The sequence below is a fragment of the Pelodiscus sinensis genome, chromosome 4 (assembly GCF_049634645.1).
Source record: "Pelodiscus sinensis isolate JC-2024 chromosome 4, ASM4963464v1, whole genome shotgun sequence".
In the NCBI taxonomy this organism is placed as follows: Eukaryota; Metazoa; Chordata; order Testudines; family Trionychidae; genus Pelodiscus; species Pelodiscus sinensis.
The window spans coordinates 13,500,924-13,525,317 of NC_134714.1; the positions used below are offsets into that span (position 1 = coordinate 13,500,924).

A 24,394-nucleotide genomic window follows, 5' to 3' on the forward strand; every position below is an offset into this window, starting at 1 on the left:
TTAAAATCGGCTTTCATAAATGTGCTGAGTTTAGTTTCATCTTAAGTCTTCAGTTATTTTTAAAAACCCCTAAAATAATTGCATATATCTAAGTAAAATTTTAATCTTATTAAATACAGCAAATGTTTTTTCAGATTTTAAAAAATATGAATAGCTTTTTCAGCAAATACTTAAAACCATTCAGTTCAAAAGAGTGGAAGGGTAACTTCATGGTAGATTTAAGTTTGTCTTTTAAGCTACCGTAAAACTGAACAAATCACTGAGTAATTTTCTGTTGGTCTTGGAACTATTTGTAAACCTTTTCAGATAGAAAAGACATAGTAACATGAGAATTAGCCTCTTTGAAAGGAAGAGGATGGCAGATGAGGTGGTAATAATATATTGAGTAATGGTGAAGAAAGTTGTAAGTATTCTTGTTTACCCTCCAAGGGCTTTTTACAGAGTAATGTTTAACTGTATGTTTGTCTTTTTCATTGCCCTCATCTAAACAGAATCATATGTTCTTAATTGTGTGTCATAGTTCCTATGCTGCTGACAATTTAATGGAGATTCTTCTTTGACTGTCAAGTGTCCTGGCCTTTTTAAGCAGGAGGAACCAAGTTCTGTCTCTGTTCCCATGACATTCCTAGTGGCCATAAATTTAAAGGTCTAGTTAATTACACATTTATCATAATATATAATTCATTACTAGAAAAAATGTAATTTTATATTGTAAAAAATTTATCAATCCTGTATTTGCCTACATTGTTGCAATGTGAATTGATGGACTTAGGAAGAAAAATCAAAGCTAGTTTTAAATATTTTTAAAATATAAATTCTTATGTTTTGTTGTAATAATTTAGTTACCTACAGATATTTTTTATTTATTAAAAAAGAAAAGACCATGCTGCAGCTACCAGTTGTAGATCAAGTTTAATGAAGAAAGCTTAGCAAGAAATTCCTCTTTGTTGGGGGGGGGGGAAGGGGAGTATGGGTTTTTCTCCAGTATCCTATAAAATGTTCCTTATTTCAAAACTGCTGCTCCAGCTAACTTGGGTGTAATACATGTGGATTTGCAGATATTTTTTAAGGAAGTGTATGAAAAAAGCATTAATTTTGTCTGTGGTGCCACTGAGTCTAATAACTAGATGGGATGTTGCATTCCAACTATTCTGGTTAAGCCATGCTAATTGTAATTACTTGAGATGCTAGTATTCCAATACTAAATCTGTTCCACTTCTATTCACAGCTATGTCATCTTATCTTTTAATTGTTAAATCTGAACTGCCTGGTGCAATTGCAGGATTCATAAGTGGAAATGACAGCGGGTAAGAGAAAAATGTTTCAAACATATAATGGACAAAAGCAAGTTGGGTAGAAGTCCTTGAGCTCTGTTGCAAAGTATATATACCAACATTTCCCTTTGATTTCACACATTAAAAAAATTAGTAATTTACAGGAGTTCTTAGAACACAGAAGTCTTTTAGCATATTTAAGAGTTCTTCATCACACACAAAAACAGAGCCCGCTTCTCTTCTCTCATAAATTTCACGTTGCTTTAATTCCATTGATTTTAGTGGCGTTAATCCCAAGTAGGAAATTAGGCCTGTAATTTCTGAGGGGTGTTGGGGGAGTTGGGGTTTTTTTTGTTTTTGTTTTTTTGCAGCCTTTGAAGTCAAAACTCCATCCCCCCCAAAATACTGTTTTACAATAGAGAGCAAGAATCTCGTGAGAACTGAGCTTGAAAGGAGACGGCAGAAAAAACCAAAACTTTTAAGCTGCTGTTGTATTACCACTTTGCATATTGTTAAACCACAATACAGAACCCAGCAGGCATCCATATTTAAATATTTTTGTTGTCTCTTGCTCAGTAACTTGACTTGTCTTGAGAAACCTGCCAAGTTTTCCAACATAGTTTATAATTCCTCATCGTGGCTTCCTTAAAGAAATTATGCTTCGCAAGTATACCTATATAATTGTAATGTAGCAAGCAATGCACTTTAGATCTGAACCAGATTCATTACAAGAAAACTATCTGTCCTAGCTAAGAGAAATGTTACATAAGTATCTTCTTTGGGTTGTTGCAATGCTACCACTATTTGTGACAATATGCTTTAGATTGCTTTGCAACCTTTGGGTTTTTTGGAGTCTTTTATCTGAATAACATTTTTCCCTGAACTGAAGCTCAGTATAAAAAACTCTGACCAAAAAAGACTGTGTATGTGAGCAGTACAGATATGGTACGTAAATGTTGTGGTACTTAATTTAAAAAAAAGTTATTTTTGCTTATTTTAATTTTTTCTGTTTGATAAGAAGTGGTCTGTAGTGATCTTTTTTTCAAAATAATAGAGGTTGTTAATCTGTTAAAGTTCTGTGTAAAATGATTGTGTTTTGTATGTGCTTTTTAATTTGGTAAATATTGCCATAAGATTGAAAAGTAGATATAATAGTTGTCTTTAATATCATCTTCCACCTTCAACCTGATATTTTAAGCTCTCTCTGAACACTGTGACATTAAGCAAATTGTGTTGATTGGGTAAGAGTTGAGAAAAAATTCTTTATTTTAGTGAAGCTATATAACCTGACTTCTGTTGATTTTACTGTACTTTTAAATAATGGTTGTGTTCGTGCAGAGTTGACTCTTTCTAACAAAAATTTGTAATACGGATTATAGCAACTTTTAATTACTTTTTCATAGTTTATTGGCATACAGTAGACGCCAGAGGCCCCAATGAGAAATGGGGATCCCATTCCGCTAGGCTCTTTACAAGCGTACTTCGTGACACAGTCCCTGTCAGAAGACCTTACAGTCTAGAAGAAAGAGGTGCACTTCTTAATGTGCCAGCATTTCTGCCTGATGATAACTCCACCAACCTTTGCTGGTTGTTGAGTAAAGAATTCATATGTTCAAAATGAGCACTACTAGAATATGTATCTTACCTGAAACACCTTGAAGGGTGCTTTGGTCGGATCCCTTTAAATTGGAAGTCAATGGGGAGTCTTTTTCCACTGACTTCTGTGGACATGGTCCAACTCCCATAATTTGTTTCATCTAAAAATATATATTTTGAAATGACTGATTATAGCCATAATCGAACTGTATACACAGAACTGTGACTTTTTTCTGCATGTACGAAGTCTGTTGACTTCATTTTGTATTTTGATATTTTAGCTTTTTAAAATTTATTTAAAGCCCCATACAGCAGCCTTAATTGCCCTGAGGGAGCACAAACTTTAATATTTTTTTCCTTTTGTCCATTTGTTGCAGCCTTAGTATTTACCTCTTTGGTAGCTAATTTTATAAAATTGTAGGAAATAATTAAGCACCCAAAATATGTAATTGAATATCATACTTAAAGGTAGCCTTAAATATGCAAGGGACATAAATATTGGATGGCTGATTTAACTAATTATAGTAGGAAATTTGTTTCCAGATGTGGTTACGTGACAGTTTTATTTCTGTTAGGTCAATATGGGATCTGATATGCTTTCATTATGGTGCATGGTTTATCTTAAACTTCAATTAGTTTATCAAATTCACATATTGTCTGTGAAAAAGTTGTTTTATTTGCATGCCTAAGTTCTATGTGCAATGTATTTAGGATATATGCATGCATGTAACATTTTCTGTAGATAAAGTTAAACACATGTGTAAGTGTTTCCAGGCTTAGGACCACAGTTTGCAATGTGTCTTAATGCCTATTTTATGTATTTAAAAGAAAAAATACAGTATACACACTTGTTAATTGTAAATGGAAATGGTTCAATCAGTCTGAATAACAAGAACTCCATATATATTTTTTGAAGATGACATGAACGTAGTTTTAAAACACAGACTGCGTCAAAATGTTGTAATTTGTGAGCTCTCAGTTAACATTTAATGACCCTGTCAGGAGGATATGATTGATGCAATTAAGTTGTCTTGCCTGTGTGTTGTATAACTGATATGGACTGAGAGTAAGAGCCTAATTTAGAACATATGATGGTCTTGTCCTGTTCTATTTGGGAATGAAATTAAATCAATTTATAAATGTCTGTTTTTAGTTAAAATATTGGAGGGGGGGGAGAACATCTGCTTGCCAAAACATTTGCAGTACAGCTAAAAACTTAAACTCCATATTTCATACTTGGAACATTTTTATCATAGAGGAGTAAAGTTACAGGTCAAACCAGTTTTATAGGAAATCTAAAAACTTTCATTTTGAGAGCTAATGTTTTTAAATTATAGTACTGTGTGGGAAAACCGGGTTCTTGTTTGATAACTGATGTTCCATTGTTATATTTTTTTTTTATTAACAATAACTTCCATATTTCAAACTAAAATGGTTTATGAATCTTTTGGTAAACTTCCTTTATTGTGATTTATATTTGCTATATTTTATATGGTATCTTATTTATTTTTTCCATCAATGCATTTTCCAAACATAATAGTATTGATTAATGTATGCTAACCAAAAGCGTTTTGTTCTCTTAATTTAATGGTTATCAGCGCTGTAATCTATTGACTGTTCTAGACTGTCATGTATTTTAAAGTGAAGATGCCACACACGTACTGCAATTGAGGTGTTTCAGCTTACCCTCACTTAGTGCATCATTTATGGTCCATTTACTTACCTCCTCCGTTACTTTTAAAGTTTCTCAGCCATGTTATGGGAAACAAATTGACAAACTGTGAATTAAAACAGCATGTGAATTGGGGCACACTTTCAGCGACCTTTAAGGTATTGAGTAAATACAATATTTTAAAGCAAATACAAGGGGCAAATTGTAAACAGTGAGAAAACGAGCCCTATATTTATCCAATATGGCTGCTGCTATTACTGTTAATGTTCTACTGTTGTCTAGACTGGCTGGCATTAACTGACACAACTTCTAAGGGCTGCAAATAGAAAAGTTTCATTAGAAAGTAACTGTAGAACATCTAGGCAACAAGACTTTAAAAAAAGGTCTAATATAATGTTTCTACAAAAGTTTTCAGTACATAGCAAAATGGTCATTTGACTTGCACGTACGGTATGACTTCCGATTGGCCATAATGATGTCCGCTTATGGACTCTAGGTTTTTTCCTCCTTATATATAACACTTTTTAAAAAATGGTAGCTATTTGTCCACATAAGTGACAATCCACATTTTTCAAAGATAATCTAAGTTTCACAGGAAAAAGTACTATCTATGGGTTTTTTTGTTTTTTTGTTTTGTAAATGATGTCTTGAGTGTACTGCCTATGTATGAGGTGCTAATCATCTCCTGGACTACACAAACTCTCAGAGACTTAGGGTGTTTATAGGTAATAAACCTGAAGGCTGATGTACAAGATATTTATCAGTCAAGGATATGTGTTTATTACCAGGTTATCAGGGAGCACTCCATGTTACTGTTTTCAGTAGCAGTATGTCCCTCTGTTCTTTAGATTCTTTGGAGAAGGGACTCTCTAATTTTTTTAGATGAATTTTGATTTCTGTACAGCATTGTATATTTGTTCAAAGCTATTTATGCACATTACTGAGGAGATGCTGTTTCACTCATATTTCTCCTTTTCTTGTATCAATGCACTTAGGGAATGACTGGCTACTTTTCACGCAAGAAAATGTCAATTTATCTTAAACATTATTTGAAAACTGAATATGATGGATACAGATGTTTTCTCTTCTGTCTATACCCCTCAGCATGTCTTTTACTGAAACTTGGGCAGAAGAGAAAAGTTAGGATCTTATAATAATTTTTAAATAAAAAAAATTAAATATGCTTCAGTGTAGCTGTCCATATTGGGCATCTTGGAAGTGGAGATGAGCCAAGGCCATGTGGGAGTAACAGGGTAAGGCAAAGTGGGAAGCTGAGATGGCCACTTTTGTTTTGGTCATATGGATGAGTGGTTGAGAGCAGTAGTTAATCAAAGTGCAGTGGGCAGAGTGTGCAGATATTGACATTTAATAATATCCCTAGAAATCCCAGTGCTGTGTGATCAACTACTTCATTTGAGCTCAGACTTTTTCATACTGCACGGATATTCAATATTCAGTTCATAGGTACCTAACTCAGGCCTCTTCCACCAATCTAAATGCAAGTATTTGTCTAACACAGTGTTTCTCAAACTCTGCTCTGCGAGACATCTCCAGGGGCTCTGCGAGGCTGACAAACTGGAAACACTGATAGATACAACACATACAATCAGTGGACCGCTGGGGCTCCGCATACATTTTTAGGCATGAATAGGGTTCTGGAACCCAAATAGTTTGAGACCCGCTGGTCTAACAGAAAACTGTCCAGAGTTGGTTATTCCTGTATTCTGCTGGAGAACTCCATTTCTCTGTCTCTCTCTGTCTATCTTTAAAATACAAATTCTTAGAGCAAGCATGATGAACAACCGATGCTGAATTAGAAGTCGTATTTTTGTCCAAGATCAGTGTTAAGTAAAGTAGTATATGTATGCTTTAGAGCCTTTGAACTTTGTGAAATTTATAATTAACTTTTCCAATAGGTCATGGTATCTTGATGGCAGAGTGCTGTTACTGATTACTTCGGTCTGCATTGTTTTTCCTCTTGCACTTCTTCCAAAAATTGGTAAGTAATTTAAGGAAAGAAGATAGTATTATGCTATTTTAGAAGCAATTACAACTGAGGACTTAAAAAACCTTAATGGGTTATTTATTTATTTTAACTGGCAGGGGGTTGGTGATGGTGGGGACTATTTAAATTATTGTAGCATGTTCTGCCTTCCAGGCCTGCCTAGTTAACCTATTACTTGGGTTGCAATAGTATTTTGTCTGCCATACTAAAATAAAATCTTTACAGCAGAACATTAAAGAGCTGCATTTACTTACAGCATGCCATTAGTGGTAAGCCAGTTCTAATTCTGCCCTACAAAACTACATAAATGATCTGTGACAGGCAGTTGGAATGTTGTTATTCTGAGTCTTAAGCCCCAGATACCAAGCACTATAATAGAAAACATGCCTAAAATGTAAAGCTTTAGCTGTACATTAGGATCAATTTTCTTATAAATTGCCTTTTATTTTTACTATTATTTTACAGGCTTTCTTGGCTATACAAGTAGTTTATCATTTTTCTTTATGGTGTACTTTGCTCTTGTGGTAAGTTAAAAATCAGTGCACAGCTTATCTAGATAACATTTTTCTTATTGTTTGTTTAAATGTTTTATAAATCTTTTTTTTTTCTTTTTTTAAAGTTTTCTGTAAAATTAAGAGTTTTCTCTGTGTCCTGGCATGCACTTTTTTGGACAGGATAAGTTTGTTTGGCTGAAGAGGTATGAAAATATGTATGAACTTTAAAACATGTGAAAAGGTTTAAAATAATTGTTTTGGTCTGGTAAATGGTAACAATATTTTTGTTTTGCTGACACTGCAGTGAAAGCTGGCATGTATACCTCATTTTCCTACTTGTGGAATGGAATTCTATTTTCTTAGCTTCTAACTATTACTGTAACTAGCACAGGAAGAAAATGTCATATTACAAGTATAAATTAAATTTACATGTAGAATGAAATGAGACAGTTCAAAGTGAAATTGCTCAAAAAGAATCCAAGAGGACTAGAACTTAGGCAATTGACTTTAATGCATCAAACACCTTATTTGCAACTGAAAGGAAAACTTCTTTCCCCTGAGCCATTTGAGTGATTTTTGATGCTGATATTCCTCTATTGTAAAGGAAACAGAACCAAATATTAGGGCTGAGATCTATTATGCAGCCCTGGGAAGAGTGTTGTGCCTTAGCATTGCATTGCTTTTTACTGGAGAGAACATACAGTTGCTAATGCACAAATATAATATTTAGTAGGTACAACAAGGAATGTAAACGAGTCCTATTTAGAAGCATGGCAAAATGTCTTCTGCTTTACTCTGGCTTGCATTGACTTGCATGACAGACTTATTGTATAAAAGGATAAACATTGTGGAAAATAAGTCTAAAGAACATGCCATTCAGAAGAGCAAGGAAACCCATTAGGAACTGAACCATGCGATAAAACCAAACTTCAAAGCTGTCCAAAACAGCTCCTTAGGGGATCTGTCAAGAACTGAAATGCTCTTATGGGAGGTTGGGAGGTAATCTTCTGTAGCTTGATATTATGGAGAAACAATAGCCTCTCCGTAGTTAACAAGTCTGACAAGGAGTTTCCATTACTAGTTCAGTGTTTGACCTCCTCTCTAAAATATATTTAAAACAAAACAAAAAAAACTTACCACCCTCAAAAGTTGTTGGTTAGCTCTGGGGCAAAGGTAGGTTGCAATGATTTTTAAAGTGCACTCTGTAACCTTTTTCCATTTAAAAGGACGTGCAAATTTCAGAAAGAAGTCGTCATAGTGAATGAAAAGATCTGAAAAGAAACCAAAATAAATGTTGGTTAAAGAAGAAATATATGCATAATGCCATACAAGATGAACATCAATTGTAAGCAAGATTCACAAATGCATGTGGCAGAGGCAGAAAGCATTTTGGTTCCAGGCTCAGAATGTGTATGTGTTGCTACAAAACTGAACGCATTTCAGGGATGCAAAGGGTTTTTGTGAAGCTGTAAAAATTGCATATTTCTGCCTTAGTTAGTACTTGATAAATTAGGAACTACAAAGCAATGTAAGTGAGGCCATATGCCTTTATGTATGTTTAAAAAAAAAAAAAACACCTTACACTTTTTGCCTAACAGTATTCTTTTCCTTTAAACTGCTACACTGGAAATCTGGATGCTGTATGAAATGCAATTTAGTTTTCATAGTTAACTCCAGTACTTTGAAGCAGGCGATAGGTACTATTAAAATACATGTTATAGTTTGCACAGTGTTAATGTCTGTCATGACAGCTGTACTTCAGTTTGTTGCAGAAGAAACCTGAACAAGTCATTGGAAGTAATACCCTTGTTTTTATATGTACAATTGACTTCATGTACATACGGTCTCCTTCAGCTTTTGCTTGTGAGCACAAATTTAATACTCTCTGCTGCAGGGATAGGTACCATATATTGCTCATGTCTTGTTTAAGCAACACGGTCTAGTGCAGTAGTTTCCAAACTGGGGAAAGCGCCCGAGGCATGCATGGAAGAACATTTGGGTGGTACATAAGTTGGCTTGGACCAGACCCCATGGAGTGGTGGTGAGGAGGGAGTGGCATCCCCTTCTTAACAGTTAGTCCCAGCTCCTCTGCTGAGCCAATTGTGTTGTAATGGAGGCAGGTGGGGGGGACGTGGACAGATTTCATGAATGGTAAGGAGGCAGAGTAAATTTGGGCACCACACCTCTAGTGTGTAGGGCATTGAACTGGGTTCTGTTCCTAGATCTTTGTCCTGTTGTGTGACCTTGAGCATGTCTCATCACCTCTCTGTACCTTAGTGAAGTCATGTACAGTGGATATAATGAAATTCACCGGCATTTGTAAAGTGCTTTGAATTCAGCTGATGGAAAAATGTTTTAAAAGCTTCTAAGATGCATAATTTAAGATCTGTGTTATTGCTTCGGAGTAGCTTTTTGTGCCTGTGTTGCAAGGTGGCGTGGATAGCCATGTACCCACTAATACCTGTGGTCACACTTCCCCCCACCCCCACCGGGGATCCTGCATGAGAGGGGGACAGCTAGTCATTGCTTTCTTAAGAATGCCACGTGTTCATATATGTGCATCCAGAAGAGCTGTGTAAGCACAAAAACACACACTTATCAACTGAAGTTGGTCCAATAAAAGATATTTTCATCTACATTGTCTCTCTTGCATGTTTGTACTGATAATTGGTAGATACTCTGAAATAAAAGGGCCTCTCTGTTTCATTTTGTCTTTATCTTGAATGTGACCACTTATTATTTCAGGTTTAAAGCCTGGAGCAAGTCATAACTAATTTTAGAAGGCAGAATTTCTTTGTAAACTAGAATGGGAAATGTGGGCAGAGCCCACATTTGCAGAGCCCACAAATGCAGTAGCAGGGACAGTACAATCATAATTTAGTAAGTTTCATGACTGATTGTAATATAAATAAATTGACTCCTGAGAGGGAAAGTGTCATATTTTTTCCCTTAATTTCCTACTAATTTTCAGTCCTGCCACATGGGACTCTTAACCATTAGTGTGGGTAAAATTCCCTATAGCATTCAACTATTAGAGACTTGGCTTTTTTTTTCCTTTTCCCTATTTTTGCCTTGTAATTCCAGCCACATTTGAGCCATTGCCATGTTTGACCTAGACTCCAGCCATGACTCCTTTAAGGCAGCCTATAATATCTAAACTAGTAATTAATTGGCAGGGTGGAATGGAGTTGACAGCATTTTCTATCAAATCCTGTTCAACTTCCTTGCTCAACTCTCCAATAGACAAGCAAGTTGTTTGCAATTGATGCAGTGGCCTGTATTACTGTGTTTACCAGTATACTCAAATTCTAGTTACGTATACTACCTCAGCCTTAAAAATATTAAATACTCTTCTTTACAGATTGTAATAAAAAAGTGGTCCATTCCTTGTCCACTGACATTAAACAGCCCTATAGAGATCTTACAGGTAACACGCATGCTATTTTGCAGATCTTTAGTAATATAAGTAATTCTTTCTCTATATCAAATTATTTGTTAGTAATATTTTATAATAAAAAAATTGATAAAGACTTTTTCTTTCCATTTATATAATATTGCTACTCTTTAATCAGCATTATTTTATTAACTTGCAACTGTGATTTAATGTTTGTAAACAGTCATTCAGAATGTCATTTTCCTCATTTTGTGTATTCTTGCACAGATTTCCAATTCTACTCAGGAATGTAAAGCAAAGCTCTTTCATTTTTCTAAGGAGGTAATGTGCTGTATCTTTGACAGGTGTGGTGTGTGGAGGTTTTGGTGTGTTTAATGTCCATACATTTTCCTTTCTTAGGGCATAAAACCAGTGTTTTCTGAAGGAATAGCTGTAAGTTAGAGATACCCAAATATGCCCCTCAGCTGTTCTCCAGGGTCTCAGCTTTCATTTAAAAAAAGTTTCTAGCTGTTAGTTGTGCAGAAAACCTCACACCTCTGACAGTTTTACTAATACACCTTTGATTATAGTACAGCCTTCAGACTTCATTTGAAGGAGCTGCCTTTTTTTTTTTTTTTTTTTTTTTTTTTGTAAAAGATCTTTCAGTTTTCTGAATGCTGTAACCAATTTTTAAGACACACAAACACTGTTGGTAGTTTTGTTTGTTTGTTTTTTAACTAAAAGGTCAGGGTAGGGTTAAAGGAGTCAATCATTTGACAATAATGTTGTATGTTACAGAAAGCTGTACTTACAATTTAGTAAGTTTCATATTATATAATCGACCGATTTATAATATTTTTACTGATTCTATGTGCCAAATCATGCTCATCTTACATACAGGAGTAAGCTTAGGAGCTAAAGTGGAAGTACTTGCATGAGTAAGGGGAGTAGAATTTGGTACTTTTCGATATCCAGAAAGAGTCTTATAGTCTATACCCTCCACTGTGAGTGGAAGATTAGCCTTAAATATGACCATTGGCTGATATCCAGGAGTTCTTCACTGAAATGGCACAGTTGCATGGAAAAAATAAGGGGGGGACCACCATTCTGTCATGTGGAGATTATCAAGAATCATTTGTCCTAAAAAAAAATCCTGTTGATTTGAGACATTGGATTGAGGCCATTGAAGTAGAATTTTGAGTTCACTCACATTTATTTACAGCTGTTTATAATGTGAGATTTTTTTTTTCTTTTCCTCCCCCTCTTTTTTTTTTTTTAGAGTGCTTATGCCATCCCAACCATGGCCTTCTCATTTCTCTGCCATACATCAGTATTGCCCATTTACTGTGAGCTCCAAAGGTAACATATGGAAAGCAAGTAATGTTAAAATATAATGAGTGTTTTTCTTCTTCAGCCAAAGTTCTCAGAAAATCTGTTCCATATTCAGCTTAGTGCTGTTGACCAATGCCAAGGATGTATCCTTTATATATTGTTAGGTAGTGACATTTGCTTCTTAGACTGTCTCTATACTACAAGCTGTGCATTTATTCCCCTGTTCATATGCACATAATCATGGTTACTTAATGAGAGCTAGCGAGTATGAATTATAATGTAACAATGATTACATGGGCACTGTCAGCAGAGGCACAGCTGAGCTATGCCCTGCCAAATATGTACCCACTGTTTTCAGGCAGGTTTGTACTTAGTATAGCTTACCCTACCTCTGCTGTACATGCTACCACAGTTTAGTACTATTTATATTTGCACTCACTCTCATCAAGCTACTGCAAGAGGTGTAAACAAGCAGGGAAATCATGTGTCTAGCTTGTAGTGTAGACATAGCTTCAGATTATATTTGTAGCAGAGAAACTAGTAAATGTTTTCATTGTCTACTGGAAAAATAAAATCCATAGACATTTACCAGCTGATTCTCTTTTTTTTTTTTTTTTTTAAACTGCATCTAGAGAGCCTGCATTTGGCCAAATTGCTGTGGCTCGGTTTATAGGGGATTGGACTAGGTTCTATTCCTGGCTCTACCATTGACTTATGTCATCATGGGCAAATCATAACCGGGGGTGGGGGAGGGTCATCTCTGTGTGCCTCAGTTTCCGTGTCTGTAAAATAGCAGTAATGATCCTTGTCTTCATTTGTAAAGTGCTTTGAAATCTGCAAAAACAAGGACCAATGAAGTATTGGGTGGTGATAAAACACAGGGTTCCTTCTGTGTAAAATGTAAATTGCAAGATCATTTTAAAGATGAACTGCCATGTTCAACATTTCAAACCATACATTAAAAAATAATTACTTGCGGTTTTTGCATTTTAGCCCATCAAAAAGCAGAATGCAGAATGTAACCAACACAGGAATTGGTCTGAGTTTCCTAATCTATTTTGTGTCTGCCTTGTTTGGGTATCTTACTTTTTATGGTAAGTATGTTTTTCACAATTCTTTAGAGGTCAAGATAAAAATAAAGAATGTTCTATCTTCTCATATACTGCATAGTACATGTACTGTTTCTGCCTTCTCCTGAAGATTTATTTTTCATTTAGTTGTATGCTAAATAATTCCATTCTATTTGCACATATATAAAGCCTACTACAGAATATATGCTAAGGAATAAAATATTTGGGCATTTAAAATAAGGTCTTTGTTCCACATATGAAATAGTCAAGCCACGTAAACACCAGTCCTGTGATTATATAGAGATGTTCCTAGCTTTGTTAAAATTGACTTCAGTATGGTTACCCAGTGTGTAAGTTAAGCATGTATGTATTTCTTTGCAAGATTGGGGCTTTAAATGCTATCCAAGTATACCATTCAATTTCTTAATTGAGATTACTGTAATATCTTCTAAGATCATGCCTTCATTGGAGCAGTGATTTTCAAACTTTTTTTTTTCTTGTGACCCAGTTGGGAAAAATTTATGCCAGTGACCCAGTAATTACCTTATTAGCATTTTCATAAATATTGCATTATATCCCAGTTCCTCGGCAGCTACTGACAAGCTGGGCAGGAGGCTCCGTGTCAGCTGCCGACCCAGTACCCCACATCCTGCCACCCAGTACTGGGTCAGGACCCATATTTTAGCAATCACTGTGTTAGAGAAGCTTGACCTACTAATTACCATCTAGTCCACCCAGTGCACCTGTAGCACAACATTCATCACTGATCATATTGTGCCTTTTACCAGTGTTTTCTCAAAGTGGTTTGGGACCTACTCTGAGAGAACTACTAACTGGCCGCTACCGTTTATTTGTTTATTGTCTGCACAGCCACGGAGCCTCACAGCTCCAATTGGCTCCAGTTTGCCATTTGCGCCAAGGGCAGCCGTGGTAAGCATCATGGACAGGGCTGCTGCTTCTCGTGGCTCCCTTCAGCTGCAAAAGGTAAACTGGAACCAATTGGAGCTGTGAGGCTCCATGGCTGCAGAGCCAGAAAACAAATAAACGGTAGCAGCCAGTTAGCAGCTCTCTGAGTGGGTCTCTGGACCACTTTGAGAAATGCTGCCTTATACCAAGGACTGAGCCAATAGTAGGATGGCCCTAGGAGCGCAGAGGTGTAAAGGTGGGTTGTAGTCATCTTTACACCCCACCAGAGCATTGGCAAGAGCATTCTGGACACAGCCCATGATGACCTGTAGATTTCTTGTATGGATTTATTTGAATAGAAATCTGTGTAGTTAATGAAACCAAAACAAAAGGCTAAACAAACACTCAAAGGAAAAAACACAACACTGCTGCTATGTGCAACAGAAAAGCAAACCCAAAGTAGGCACAAACACGAAGTGATGTGTAGAGCATTAATTATGTGGTCATGGGGAACAAGGTATACATTCTGTTGAAGATCCCTTTACAGCAGTGTTTCTCAACCAATGGTATGAGTACCCTTAGGGGTACTTGAGAGAAGTCTGGGGGAGGGGGGGTACATCAATACAACTGAAATTTGGAGAAAACTGAATTTATGTTTAAAGTTTTACAGTGCTTTGTTATTTTTGTACTTTTTACACCCAAAAATGTCATCACCCGCCTGGCTACGATTAAGTTGTTTAAACAAATGTGTTGCAATGGTAGGGAAAAAAATTGTGTGTCCAAAAACTGTAGGTACTGGGGATACTTACAATTTTTTTTAAAGGGATACTTTATATAAAAAAAAGGTTGAGAGATACTGCTTTACAAGTCCTTTGCTGATTTAAGTGGGGGGGGGGGGAGGGTGATATTTCTGTTTTGTTGGTGAATGTTTGTATTTAAGCCAAAAACGAGGATTTCCAATTAGTTTTTGTACATACAAATTTATATCTTATGTGTTCAGCAGACTCCTTTAATTCTGCTTTGCTGTAGATTTTGCATGGCAATATGCTGAAGCAGCAATTTAATAACTATACAGTTGACAATGCAGTTCTTGAACTGGGGCTTAAATATAGTTGACTTAATAGTCTTTCTGGTAGACTTGCTTCTTCCCAATACTTAGATTTCAGAACTCTTAACTACACAGTGGCTTTCTTTTTTTAAAGGTCTATCATAACATTGCCAGACATTGGTGAGTGTCCATTTAATATAGTAGTTTAGTTTTCCTGTGAAATGTAGATAGAAGCTACTTTGCATTCATCGGATTTGTCAATGGTGTGACAGTGTTTGCAGTGTTATATCTTTCCAAGAGAAAGTTGTTCTGCTCTACATCTATCGGTTTTATTTTCATACCACTTGTGTGCTTTGTTCATAGATCATGCATGCCAAAGTTGGATTCTCTCTCAAGTTTCCATCTAGCAGCAATCTGGATCAATTGCCCTCTACAGTATGGTAGCATTATACAAATATGGTCACCAAAATGCATTACTTACCTGCATGAGGATTCTTCTTCCAAATTGCTTCTTATGACGCACTCCTCTCATGAAGTTAACATTTGTTACTTTGACTGACAGAGATTAAATATAACTGTCAGACAGTAGGAGGAAAATGCCCTCAAGAGAACCCTTGGCTCTTTTTGTGTTATCTGTTTAGAATGTCTATGGGCTTGGTACAGTATGGCACAGCATTAGTCCTGTTGACTCTTACCAAATAATTTCTGATCTGCAAGGGAAATTATTTTGAGTTCTTGCAAAAATCATGCTGCTTCTTCAGAGCATGACTATATTTCTGTTGTAGGTACAATGAATCCCTGTTATCAGTGACTAGCTGTCCCTACCTCAATGCCTTTGCTGCTTGTGTAGGACTCATCTGCCAACTTTGTAACCCGACTTTTACTGCATTCCTGCAAATTAGCCTTTTTCTCTCCCCTCCCCCCGCTTCTTCTATTCCCTGGTTCCCCTTCTTCTATTCCCTTTGCTTGCTTGCTTTCTAGCCAACTGGATGTGACAATGATGGAGCATGTAAGTCATGTGGGCTTCTCCTCAAATGATAAAGCACAGCCTAACTTCTCTTTGCTGCGTAGCACCCTATCAGATTGGTCAGTCCAATGTGGTCTCGTTCCACCGCTGGCTCTTCCCACACGGGAGAAAGTTGGAACAAACAGCCTGCAGGAGAATGTGGGTGTGGAGTGCCATTGCAGAAGATCACTGAAGCTGATTCTTAGGCAGGATTCCTGACCATTCTGTTTCCGGATGAGGCCCCAGCAAGAGGGGAAGGGAGGAAAGAGCACTGAGGTCATGTTCTGGAGACCATGTTCCTGGTCTCATATGCAGCATACCTCATTTGAACCTTGCCCTGCCTTGACTACAGCTCTTAACCTTTACTTGGTTGTCTCTCTTTTCTTTTCCTTTCCTTTCAGTCCTGATGGTCCAATGTACATTAATTAAATGGTTTCTTTGCAGAGGATATGTTTTTCCTCATTGCAGGCTACATTATCTTCTGTCTTTCACTATCTTTAGCCAAGACGGCTAATTACATTGTACCAGTGAATCCCTGCCTCACCTATCCATCCACTTGTCATAAATGCCATTCCTAGAAAACTTAACAATAAAAAACCAACTGAAAAGCAAAAAAGAACTTTGAGAAGAGATGTTTCTTCTATATCCATTTTGGAAGGATGTTGACTCTGTTGTAGATCTGTAAATCAGTGTGGCCAAGACTTTTTGATAGGAGCATAACCTACAGTAATATAAATCTGTTATAAATTAGAGTAGTGGGTATTTTGTAGGGAAAAGGTGTATTTGTTTTTGTTTTTGTTTTATTTTGTTTTAAATCATGGTCAGGATGAAAGGGCAAAAGACATGGAAACAAAAGTGAAAGTTGCAGTTCTTGGTTTGTTTTTCAAGTACTTGTTGTTTTCCACTTTTAGAACCAAAGGTAGGAGTTATGCTTGTGCAGTAAGAGACTGGAACATAATACTTGCCATCCCAGGTGTGACTTTTTTGCAAAAACTAATCTCACTCTTTAAATGATGGTGGAGGTTAGAGAGGCACCCTCATTACTGTCGAGGGAATTAAAGTTCTCTCAGCTGGTCTTTTATGTTGCTTCTATCTTGTTTTCTTTTAAATTATTGTGCTACTCATGATTTTAAGTTGACACTAGCCTTTTGCCACAACATCAGGTCACTTGCATGTCAAACAAACAAATCTCAATCTCAAATGTCAGTCGAGGAATGGTCAAGAATTCCTCTTTGAAATTAGAAATGCTGCAGCTACTTTCCCAAATGGTGAAATTTTACCTTCCAAATCACATTATACCTCATGTGAATGGAAAGCTGACCATGTAATGTTAATTGGCTCAATAGAAAGAGTTTGCTTCTGAGCAAATTTACCACCAGTTCAACCAGAAATTATCTCATACTTTTCTGTTTGAGATATAGAGCCACACAGTTGGTACTTTGTACTTTGGTTTACTGAATTCCACCCTTTCGCCCTGTGTTCAGACAAATGATCAGGAAGACTAAACAGCTAGCAAAAATGGTTCTAGTTACTTCTAACTCCTGTGATTTTTATTCATCAAATTGGAGGTATCCATTAGCAAATCTGTTCTCCAGGATCATGCCATAGCAGGACCAGGTCTTTTAAATGAAGCAGCTTCCCTTTGCTGCTCGGAATCTGAGATGGTAAATTGTCATTTATTCCCTATGGATTATTACTATTGTAAAATAAAAAAATAAATTGGAGAAGATTCTGATAAAGCCCTGGTCTGGATAGTTTTTCATTTGGTCTTAGCCTAACATTGTAACTGCAGGATTAGTAGAACGTGCATTTAGTTGACCTTTATAAATGAAGCACTGGAGCATCTATACTCTTCGTAATCCCAGATTGGGAATTGTTGAACCCATGGTTGCAACTGTGGACTCCAGCTTCTATACTGTATTATTCAGGCCTTAGTCTAACCACCCATATCCCAGATTTTCTAGCATACTCCTGAAATATCCTCTTCATTCATAGTGCAGTAAGAGAGAACCTGACTTTCTGGGGACAACAGAAGTTGCCTGGTGGGCTTTGTGGAATGCTTTTGGTGAACTTCCAGAGCACAAGTCCATTGGGGCTGTGGCATACTCCGAAACCTGTCACTAGACCCACATGCTAGTCTTTGACTAAGGCTTTTTAGTATTTCTTACCTGTTATTTAAATTCTGTTTCTGACATATGTTGCATCAAATAAAAGGGTACATGGATCTAAAGGCTCTATTCTGGAATTTTTCTTTAGCTTTTTCTTAGGGTTTATCTCCACTATGCCAGGGATCAACGCTGCAGTAATCGATCCGCCGGCTGTCGATTTATCACATCTGTTAAGATACAATAAATCTATCTCAGAGTGCTCTCCCATTGATACTGGTAGTCCCCTCCCCCCTCCCCCCCAAGACCAGAAGAGTAGCTGGTGTCAATAGGAGAGCACTCCCGCCGACCTTACTGCATGCAAGATGCTGCGATAAGTACATCGACTTCATCTACGCCATTTGCATAGCTGAAACGACATATGTTAGGTTGATGGTGGAGGTTAGTGTAGACAAGGCCTTAGTCATTTTCAAGAACTTCCCAGAATTCATCCCTGATATTTGTTAGTCCTTTCAGGCTCATTAGGATGTTACTGTCCTATCTGACAGAGGTTATCTGTATTCCCTTTATGTCTTATAACAGCTGAGACTTTCAAAAGCACTCCTTAGTGTTTAGAGTAGACACAAAGAGGATAATAAGCCGTCAGAAAGTATAGTGTTAGATTGGACTCAGTATTTAATAAGGAATGTGCAACTCCAATCTGAAAGCTCTTCTTACGGGAATCTATCCTCATGCTACAACATTGTCAACAAATTTGTGGGCAGAGATGAAAGAATCTGCAGAGCCACAATGTTGGCATCTTTCCACTCCTTCACCAATCACTACTGGTAGAATTAATATCTTATCTGATTGCCAGTAGCAATATCATAGCTTCCAGGCTTCCTATACTGTATATCATATACATCTTTAAAGTTATGGGGGTTTTCTTCAGTCTTTTTCTTCTCTGTCTTTACAGCTTGTTGATTACAGTAGTTAAACCCAGCTGACAAATGAAATCACAAATGAGACTAGCACAGTGTTTCCTTGCTTGTAGATTAGCCAAGTAATACAGTCTGTCTGCAAAGCCTAAGTATCCCTCTCATTTAGTCCTTTCTTCTCCATATTTGTTTTCTCACTTATACATAGCTAGGTTTCATGATTCTGCAGTGGAAGTTTCTCTAGGTTTGGCCAGGTTTCTCTAGCTTTGTGTCTCAAACATGTATTATATATGTTTATTATTGGCTTCATTAGAGGCAGAAAGAAATTTGTACTCACACAGCCGCCATTCTGCTGTGGGCACAAAACAGCCTAGTAGCTGCTCCAAATGGAAACTTTGAGAATCAATCTGTAGGTGAGATATATTTGTTCCGTTTCCGAATTCCCTTTGATTTATGATATATTCAATTTCTTGGTTTTCAGACAAAGTGGATTCAGAATTACTGCAAGGTTACACCAGGTATCTGCCACATGATATCATCATCATGACTGTAAGACTAGGCATGTTGTTTGCTGTGATTTTGACAGTGCCTCTAATCCATTTCCCTGTAAGTATTCCTAAAAGTTTTGATGCTTTTCATAGCAGATTCATAGTATAGTAGTAATAATTGTTTGCAGACTGCTCTATCTAGCCTTGTGTATCTTACTCATTTGTCAAGCACTTGATCAAAGACCTCATACTTGCATATGTTCCTTGAAAACGCCAAAATAACTAACCACTAAGCTAATTTGTGCTTTTTGAGACTGATCTTAGATTTAAACTATCCCACAGCATTGTTTTTAATTTAGAGAATAAAGTAATTCTACAGTTTATTTGGTTTGTTTTTTGTCTTAAATTCTGTTTTCCAAAGACAGTATGAAGAGGAAAATTGAAGTCAGCAAAAATACTTGCTGTTAGTGATTTAACAAAATTTTGATGTAGCTTTGTCTTCACATAGTTTAAAGCAATACTTAACATGTGGCTATAAAATTTAGGGGACAGTTCTGTCAGTTTGTGGGGGATTTATGTGCAGAACTTCATTTCATTTTCAGGATAATGCTGTGCTTCTCTGAATGAATGTATCCATTAGCAAATATTAACATCAAAGTATATCCAGCTACCACATACATATGCTCTTCATAAGAAGCTAGTTACATATATTAATTATTTGTGTGCGCACAATTCTGCAATAATATTTTTTGTTCTTCAAAGTCTTATAAAGTATATGTGTCATATCTCCTATGGCATTTATATGTGAACACTTTATTTTTGGCTTTTGTTGGATGGGGTCAATAAATGTTTTCCATTTCAAATGGTCTTTTCCAAGTAAAACCTGATGTATACTTAATCAAAATGGAAATAATAATAAGCCTTTTGGAATAAAGTTGTGTGCCTGTTTGATTTTTTCCCCCTTTCATTATATAGGCAAGGAAGGCTGTAATGATGCTATTTTTCTCACATCTTCCCACCTCATGGATTTGCCATATCCTTGTCACTTTAGCACTCAATGCAATCATTGTGTTGTTTGCATTGTATGTGCCTGACATTAGAAATGTGTTTGGATTAGTTGGTAAGTGGTGGGTTTTTTTAAGGGTTTTTTGTTCTTTTGGGGATTAAGGGATTCTTTTCCAAAAAGAACACGTAGTATATTTATGTATATTTCTGTCTTACTACAACTAAAATTTTTCTATCTTGTAAAGGTTCTACCACATCTACGTGTTTGCTCTTTGTGTATCCTGGACTGTTTTATCTTAAACTTAGCAGGGAGGACTTTGTATCACGACAGAAGCTTGGGGTATGCTATTTTTCCATGTGTTTTTGTTACATACATTTTATTATATTACAGAATATGTTTTTGCCTCTTGCACTCCACTCCTTTTCAGTAGCCTGAAGCCTGCAATAATAGGGTGGAGTTTGTCTTCCTGCTAAGTTCTATTTCAGTTCTGTGGTACACTTGAAACTAATGTAGCCCATCTCTTTGACGAACTTGAGCTGTGGAATACTGATTAGAATCCAAATTTCCCCAAAGTCCAGATCTGGGACTTTAATCCATCTGTCCTTAAATGTGATTCTCAGGGTATGTCTACACTACAAAGTTAGTTCGAACTAACGGACGTTAGTTCGAACTAACTTTAATAGGTGCTACACTAGCGCTCCGCTAGTTCGAATTTGAATCGAACTAGCGGAGCGCTTAGTTCGAACTAGGTAAACCTCATTTTACGAGGACTAACGCCTACTTCGAACTAGCTAGTTCGAACTAAGGGCTGTGTAGCCCTTTAGTTCGAACTAGTGGGAGGCTAGCCCTCCCCAGGTTTCCCTGGTGGCCACTCTGGCCAACACCAGGGAAACTCTATGCCCCCCTCCCGGCCCCGGACTCCTTAAAGGGGCACGGGCTGGCTACGGTGCCCGTGCCAGGTGCAAGCCTGCCAGCACCCAGCTAGCAGACCCTGCACCTGGCACGGCACAGAGCCACCCACCCGATGCCCCCCAGCCCACCCCCTCTTGCCGGGACCAGGCTGGCGGCTCCCGGGAGCTTGCCCTGGACCGCAAGAGGCGGGCACCTTCCTGGGCTAGTGCGGACATCGTGGACCTCGTCCACGATCTCCGCACTAGGCACAGGAAAGTGGCCGTCTAGGGCAGGAGAGCTGCCAGCCTGGCCACCCAGGAGCAGGTGTGCATGAAAATCAAGGGGGTCCACTGAGACCCCCGACACTGAGCCCTGAGCTTACAATGGCCGTCCTGGGTCAGACCAAAGGTCCATCTAGCCCAGTAGCCTGTCTGCCAACAGCGGCCAACCCTAGGGACCCTGGAGGGGATGGACCGAAGACAATGACCAAGCCATTTGTCTCGTGCCATCCCTCTCCAGCCTTCCACAAACTTTGGGCAGGGACACCACTCCTACCCTCTGGCTAATAGGACTCCATGGACCCAACCTCCATGACTTTATCTCACTTCCCTTTAAACTCTGTTCTAGTTGTAGCCTTCACAGCCTCCTGCAGCAAGGAGTTCCACAGGTTAACTATTTGCTTTGGGAAGAACAACAACTTTCTCTTACTAGTTTCAAGCCTGCTACCCATTCCTTTCCTTTGGTGTCCTCTAGTCCTTCTTTATGGGAACTCAGGAAGAACTTTTCTGAATGCACCCTCTCCACCCAACCCCTGCTTTTAGAGACCTCTATCCTGTCCCCCCTCTGTCTCCTCTTTTCTAAGCTGAACAGTCCCGGTCTCTGTAGCCTTTCTTCATCTGGGACCTGTTCCCAACCCCTGATCATGTTAGTTGCCCTCCCCTCTCCCAGCCTTTCTCTTCCCCTCTCCCACCTCCTTTTCCCAGTCTCCCCCAGTTTTTTTTCAATAAAGACAGAGTCAATGTTGGAAGAAACGTTATCTTTATTTTGTACATCAATAAGAAGGGGGGCTAAGGAAGGGTAAGTGGAAGGAGGTGAGGGAGGAATGGGGTACGAGCCCCCGATGGGGAGGACTGGGCTGGCTCTGCGGGCTTCTGGGGGTGGAAGCTCTCCTGCAGCCCCCCAATTACTCCCTCTCCCCAGATGGCAGCCTGCGGCAAGTGCAGCCGGGCTGATGGCCGAGTGGTGTGATGTGCCCAGTGTGGGCACTCAGGGCCAAGCCAGAACTTCTTTGCAAGCGGGGCACCCCTTAGAACTGTGTGTCCGGGGTGGGGGTCGGGACCCTTTAAGCGCAGCCCTCGGCTAGCCTGAGACAGCATCTCCATGCTCTAAGTCCTCCTTTTATGCCCTGCCGGCACTGCTTCCGGCCATCCTTAAGCCCTGTTCAGAGTCCACTCAATGTGGACTTGCTAGTTCGAACTAGCAAAACGCTAGTTCGAACTAGTTTTTAGTTCTAGATGCGTTAGTTCGAACTAGCTTAGTTCGAATTAACTAATTCGAACTAAGTTAGTTCGAACTAGCGCTGTAGTGTAGACGTACCCTCATATAGTTTGGCCTTCTCCATGCTGTCCAGTTAAACAGTGTTCAACACAAATATGGTTTATGAGCTTTTACCTAATAAACCTTTCTTGGCACAAGTCCGCTTTCCCCCAGCATTCCCTCTGTTGATACAACAGCTACAGGACTACCACTGGTAGCCAGTGGGGGAGTTCTAATACGAACAACATGCAGCTGCCTATGACTATAACAACTGTCATTTTAACCACCATCTCAGCTGAGCAAAGTTAGAGAACACAATGGTTAAAATGACATCAGATCATCTCCGCTGATGTTCCCACTACTTTTATCTCCCCTCATCATCTCCTCCATAGGGTTGGTTGCACTAGGACTAGCAACAATAGGAAATCTTAATGGAAGTCTAGTATTGACACCCACATATAGTTTAAAGTCTTCAGTAGCTGGGGCTTGGAAGTAGGGTTGTGTAGATTGCGGATGTTATGCTCTAAGTTGGCTATAAATCAGTAACCTGGTTACTGTTACAACAGCTTTAATGCTGTTGAAAATAGAACACTGATTCTAAACATGATTTTCAAAAGGCCTGTCTCTGTCTCCGCTGGCTGGTCTAGCAGTGTTTAGAATGCATTTAACTAGAACTGTCTTTTCAGTAAAGCTCAAATTCTATTTCTTAATTTGTTTTAAGCCCCCGTGTGCATGAGATTAAATGGAATTAATTCCTTTCCAGGAAGTTAATTAAATGTGCGTCTACACACTTCCCAAGTAGATAGTGTTGTCACCCAAAACCAACTTTGAAAGGAAATTCTTGGGAGATCATTCCCAAAGCAGGCTTAGCGTAGTGTTCATAGAAGAACATCTTTCTGAGTGCTATTTCGCTTGTGCTGGAAAGAGCAGCTGTGTTTAAATACTTGGTTATTTTAAACATAGCAGATTGTTTAAAAATATGCTATTAAAGCCTGTCATTGCAGTAGAAGTAGAATTTCCTTTTTCATAGGGTCTTAATAAACAGCAGTTCTCAGAAGTATGTATTGTTTTCTGCTGTTCAGTATTCACTGTTTGTTCTTCTCTTCACAGGCTTTTTCATTATTTATTTTTGGCATATTTGTTGGTCTTGTAAGTTTAGGCTTAATCATTTTCAATTGGGTTACCGGTAATCAATAAAATCCCTTCCATTACTTCTTGAGCTGGACTTAAGAATGACAATGCAAACTAAGACCTCCAGAAACATATTGCAGGATCTTGACAAAATGTTGGACATCATCAAGAAGAAACCCTTCGAGAGCAATGTATAAAACTGTGTATGAAAGATTTTGTTATTTTACACTCATGTCTGTTTCTTTGACTGATTGACTTCTTGTACAATTAAACTTTTCCATTCTACAAATATATTAGACTTAAAGTGACTTAATGTGACCCAGGAGAAGAGGTCACTTTACAAGAAGACATTTATGTAGTGTGATTACAGTGCAAAAATACTTTAATTAAGGTTTTCAGATTTTAAGAGTCAGAGATCTGCATCTGAACCTGCCATGGGACCTAGAGCTGAACAGGGCTAGTTCCCTGTGTTCTAATTTGGATTCAGCTGTTTTCCCATGAGAGGGACAGATTTTACAAAAACATGTGCCATTCATAATATGGG

General features: G+C 38.0%; 1 protein-coding gene across 4 annotated transcripts in view; it reads left to right on the forward strand.

Moving 5' to 3' along the window:
- The window catches only part of SLC38A6 (solute carrier family 38 member 6), a 58,577-nt gene extending 34,436 nt beyond the window's left edge, over positions 1-24,141 (forward strand). Inside the window, exons 6-16 of one of the 4 annotated variants that reach the window (XM_075926358.1) lie at positions 1,229-1,307; positions 6,459-6,541; positions 7,013-7,071; positions 10,403-10,468; positions 10,703-10,756; positions 11,694-11,773; positions 12,740-12,840; positions 19,280-19,404; positions 20,262-20,406; positions 20,537-20,631; positions 23,830-24,141. In XM_075926358.1, coding sequence (XP_075782473.1) covers positions 1,229-1,307; positions 6,459-6,541; positions 7,013-7,071; positions 10,403-10,468; positions 10,703-10,756; positions 11,694-11,773; positions 12,740-12,840; positions 19,280-19,404; positions 20,262-20,406; positions 20,537-20,631; positions 23,830-23,916 — 974 coding nt within the window. In that variant the 3' untranslated portion in view covers positions 23,917-24,141. The remainder of the gene's footprint in view (positions 1-1,228; positions 1,308-6,458; positions 6,542-7,012; positions 7,072-10,402; positions 10,469-10,702; positions 10,757-11,693; positions 11,774-12,739; positions 12,841-19,279; positions 19,405-20,261; positions 20,407-20,536; positions 20,632-23,829) is intronic. The other 3 variants (XM_075926361.1, XM_075926359.1, XM_075926360.1) reach the window with 3 other exon arrangements.
- Positions 24,142-24,394: the final 253 nt, after the last annotated feature.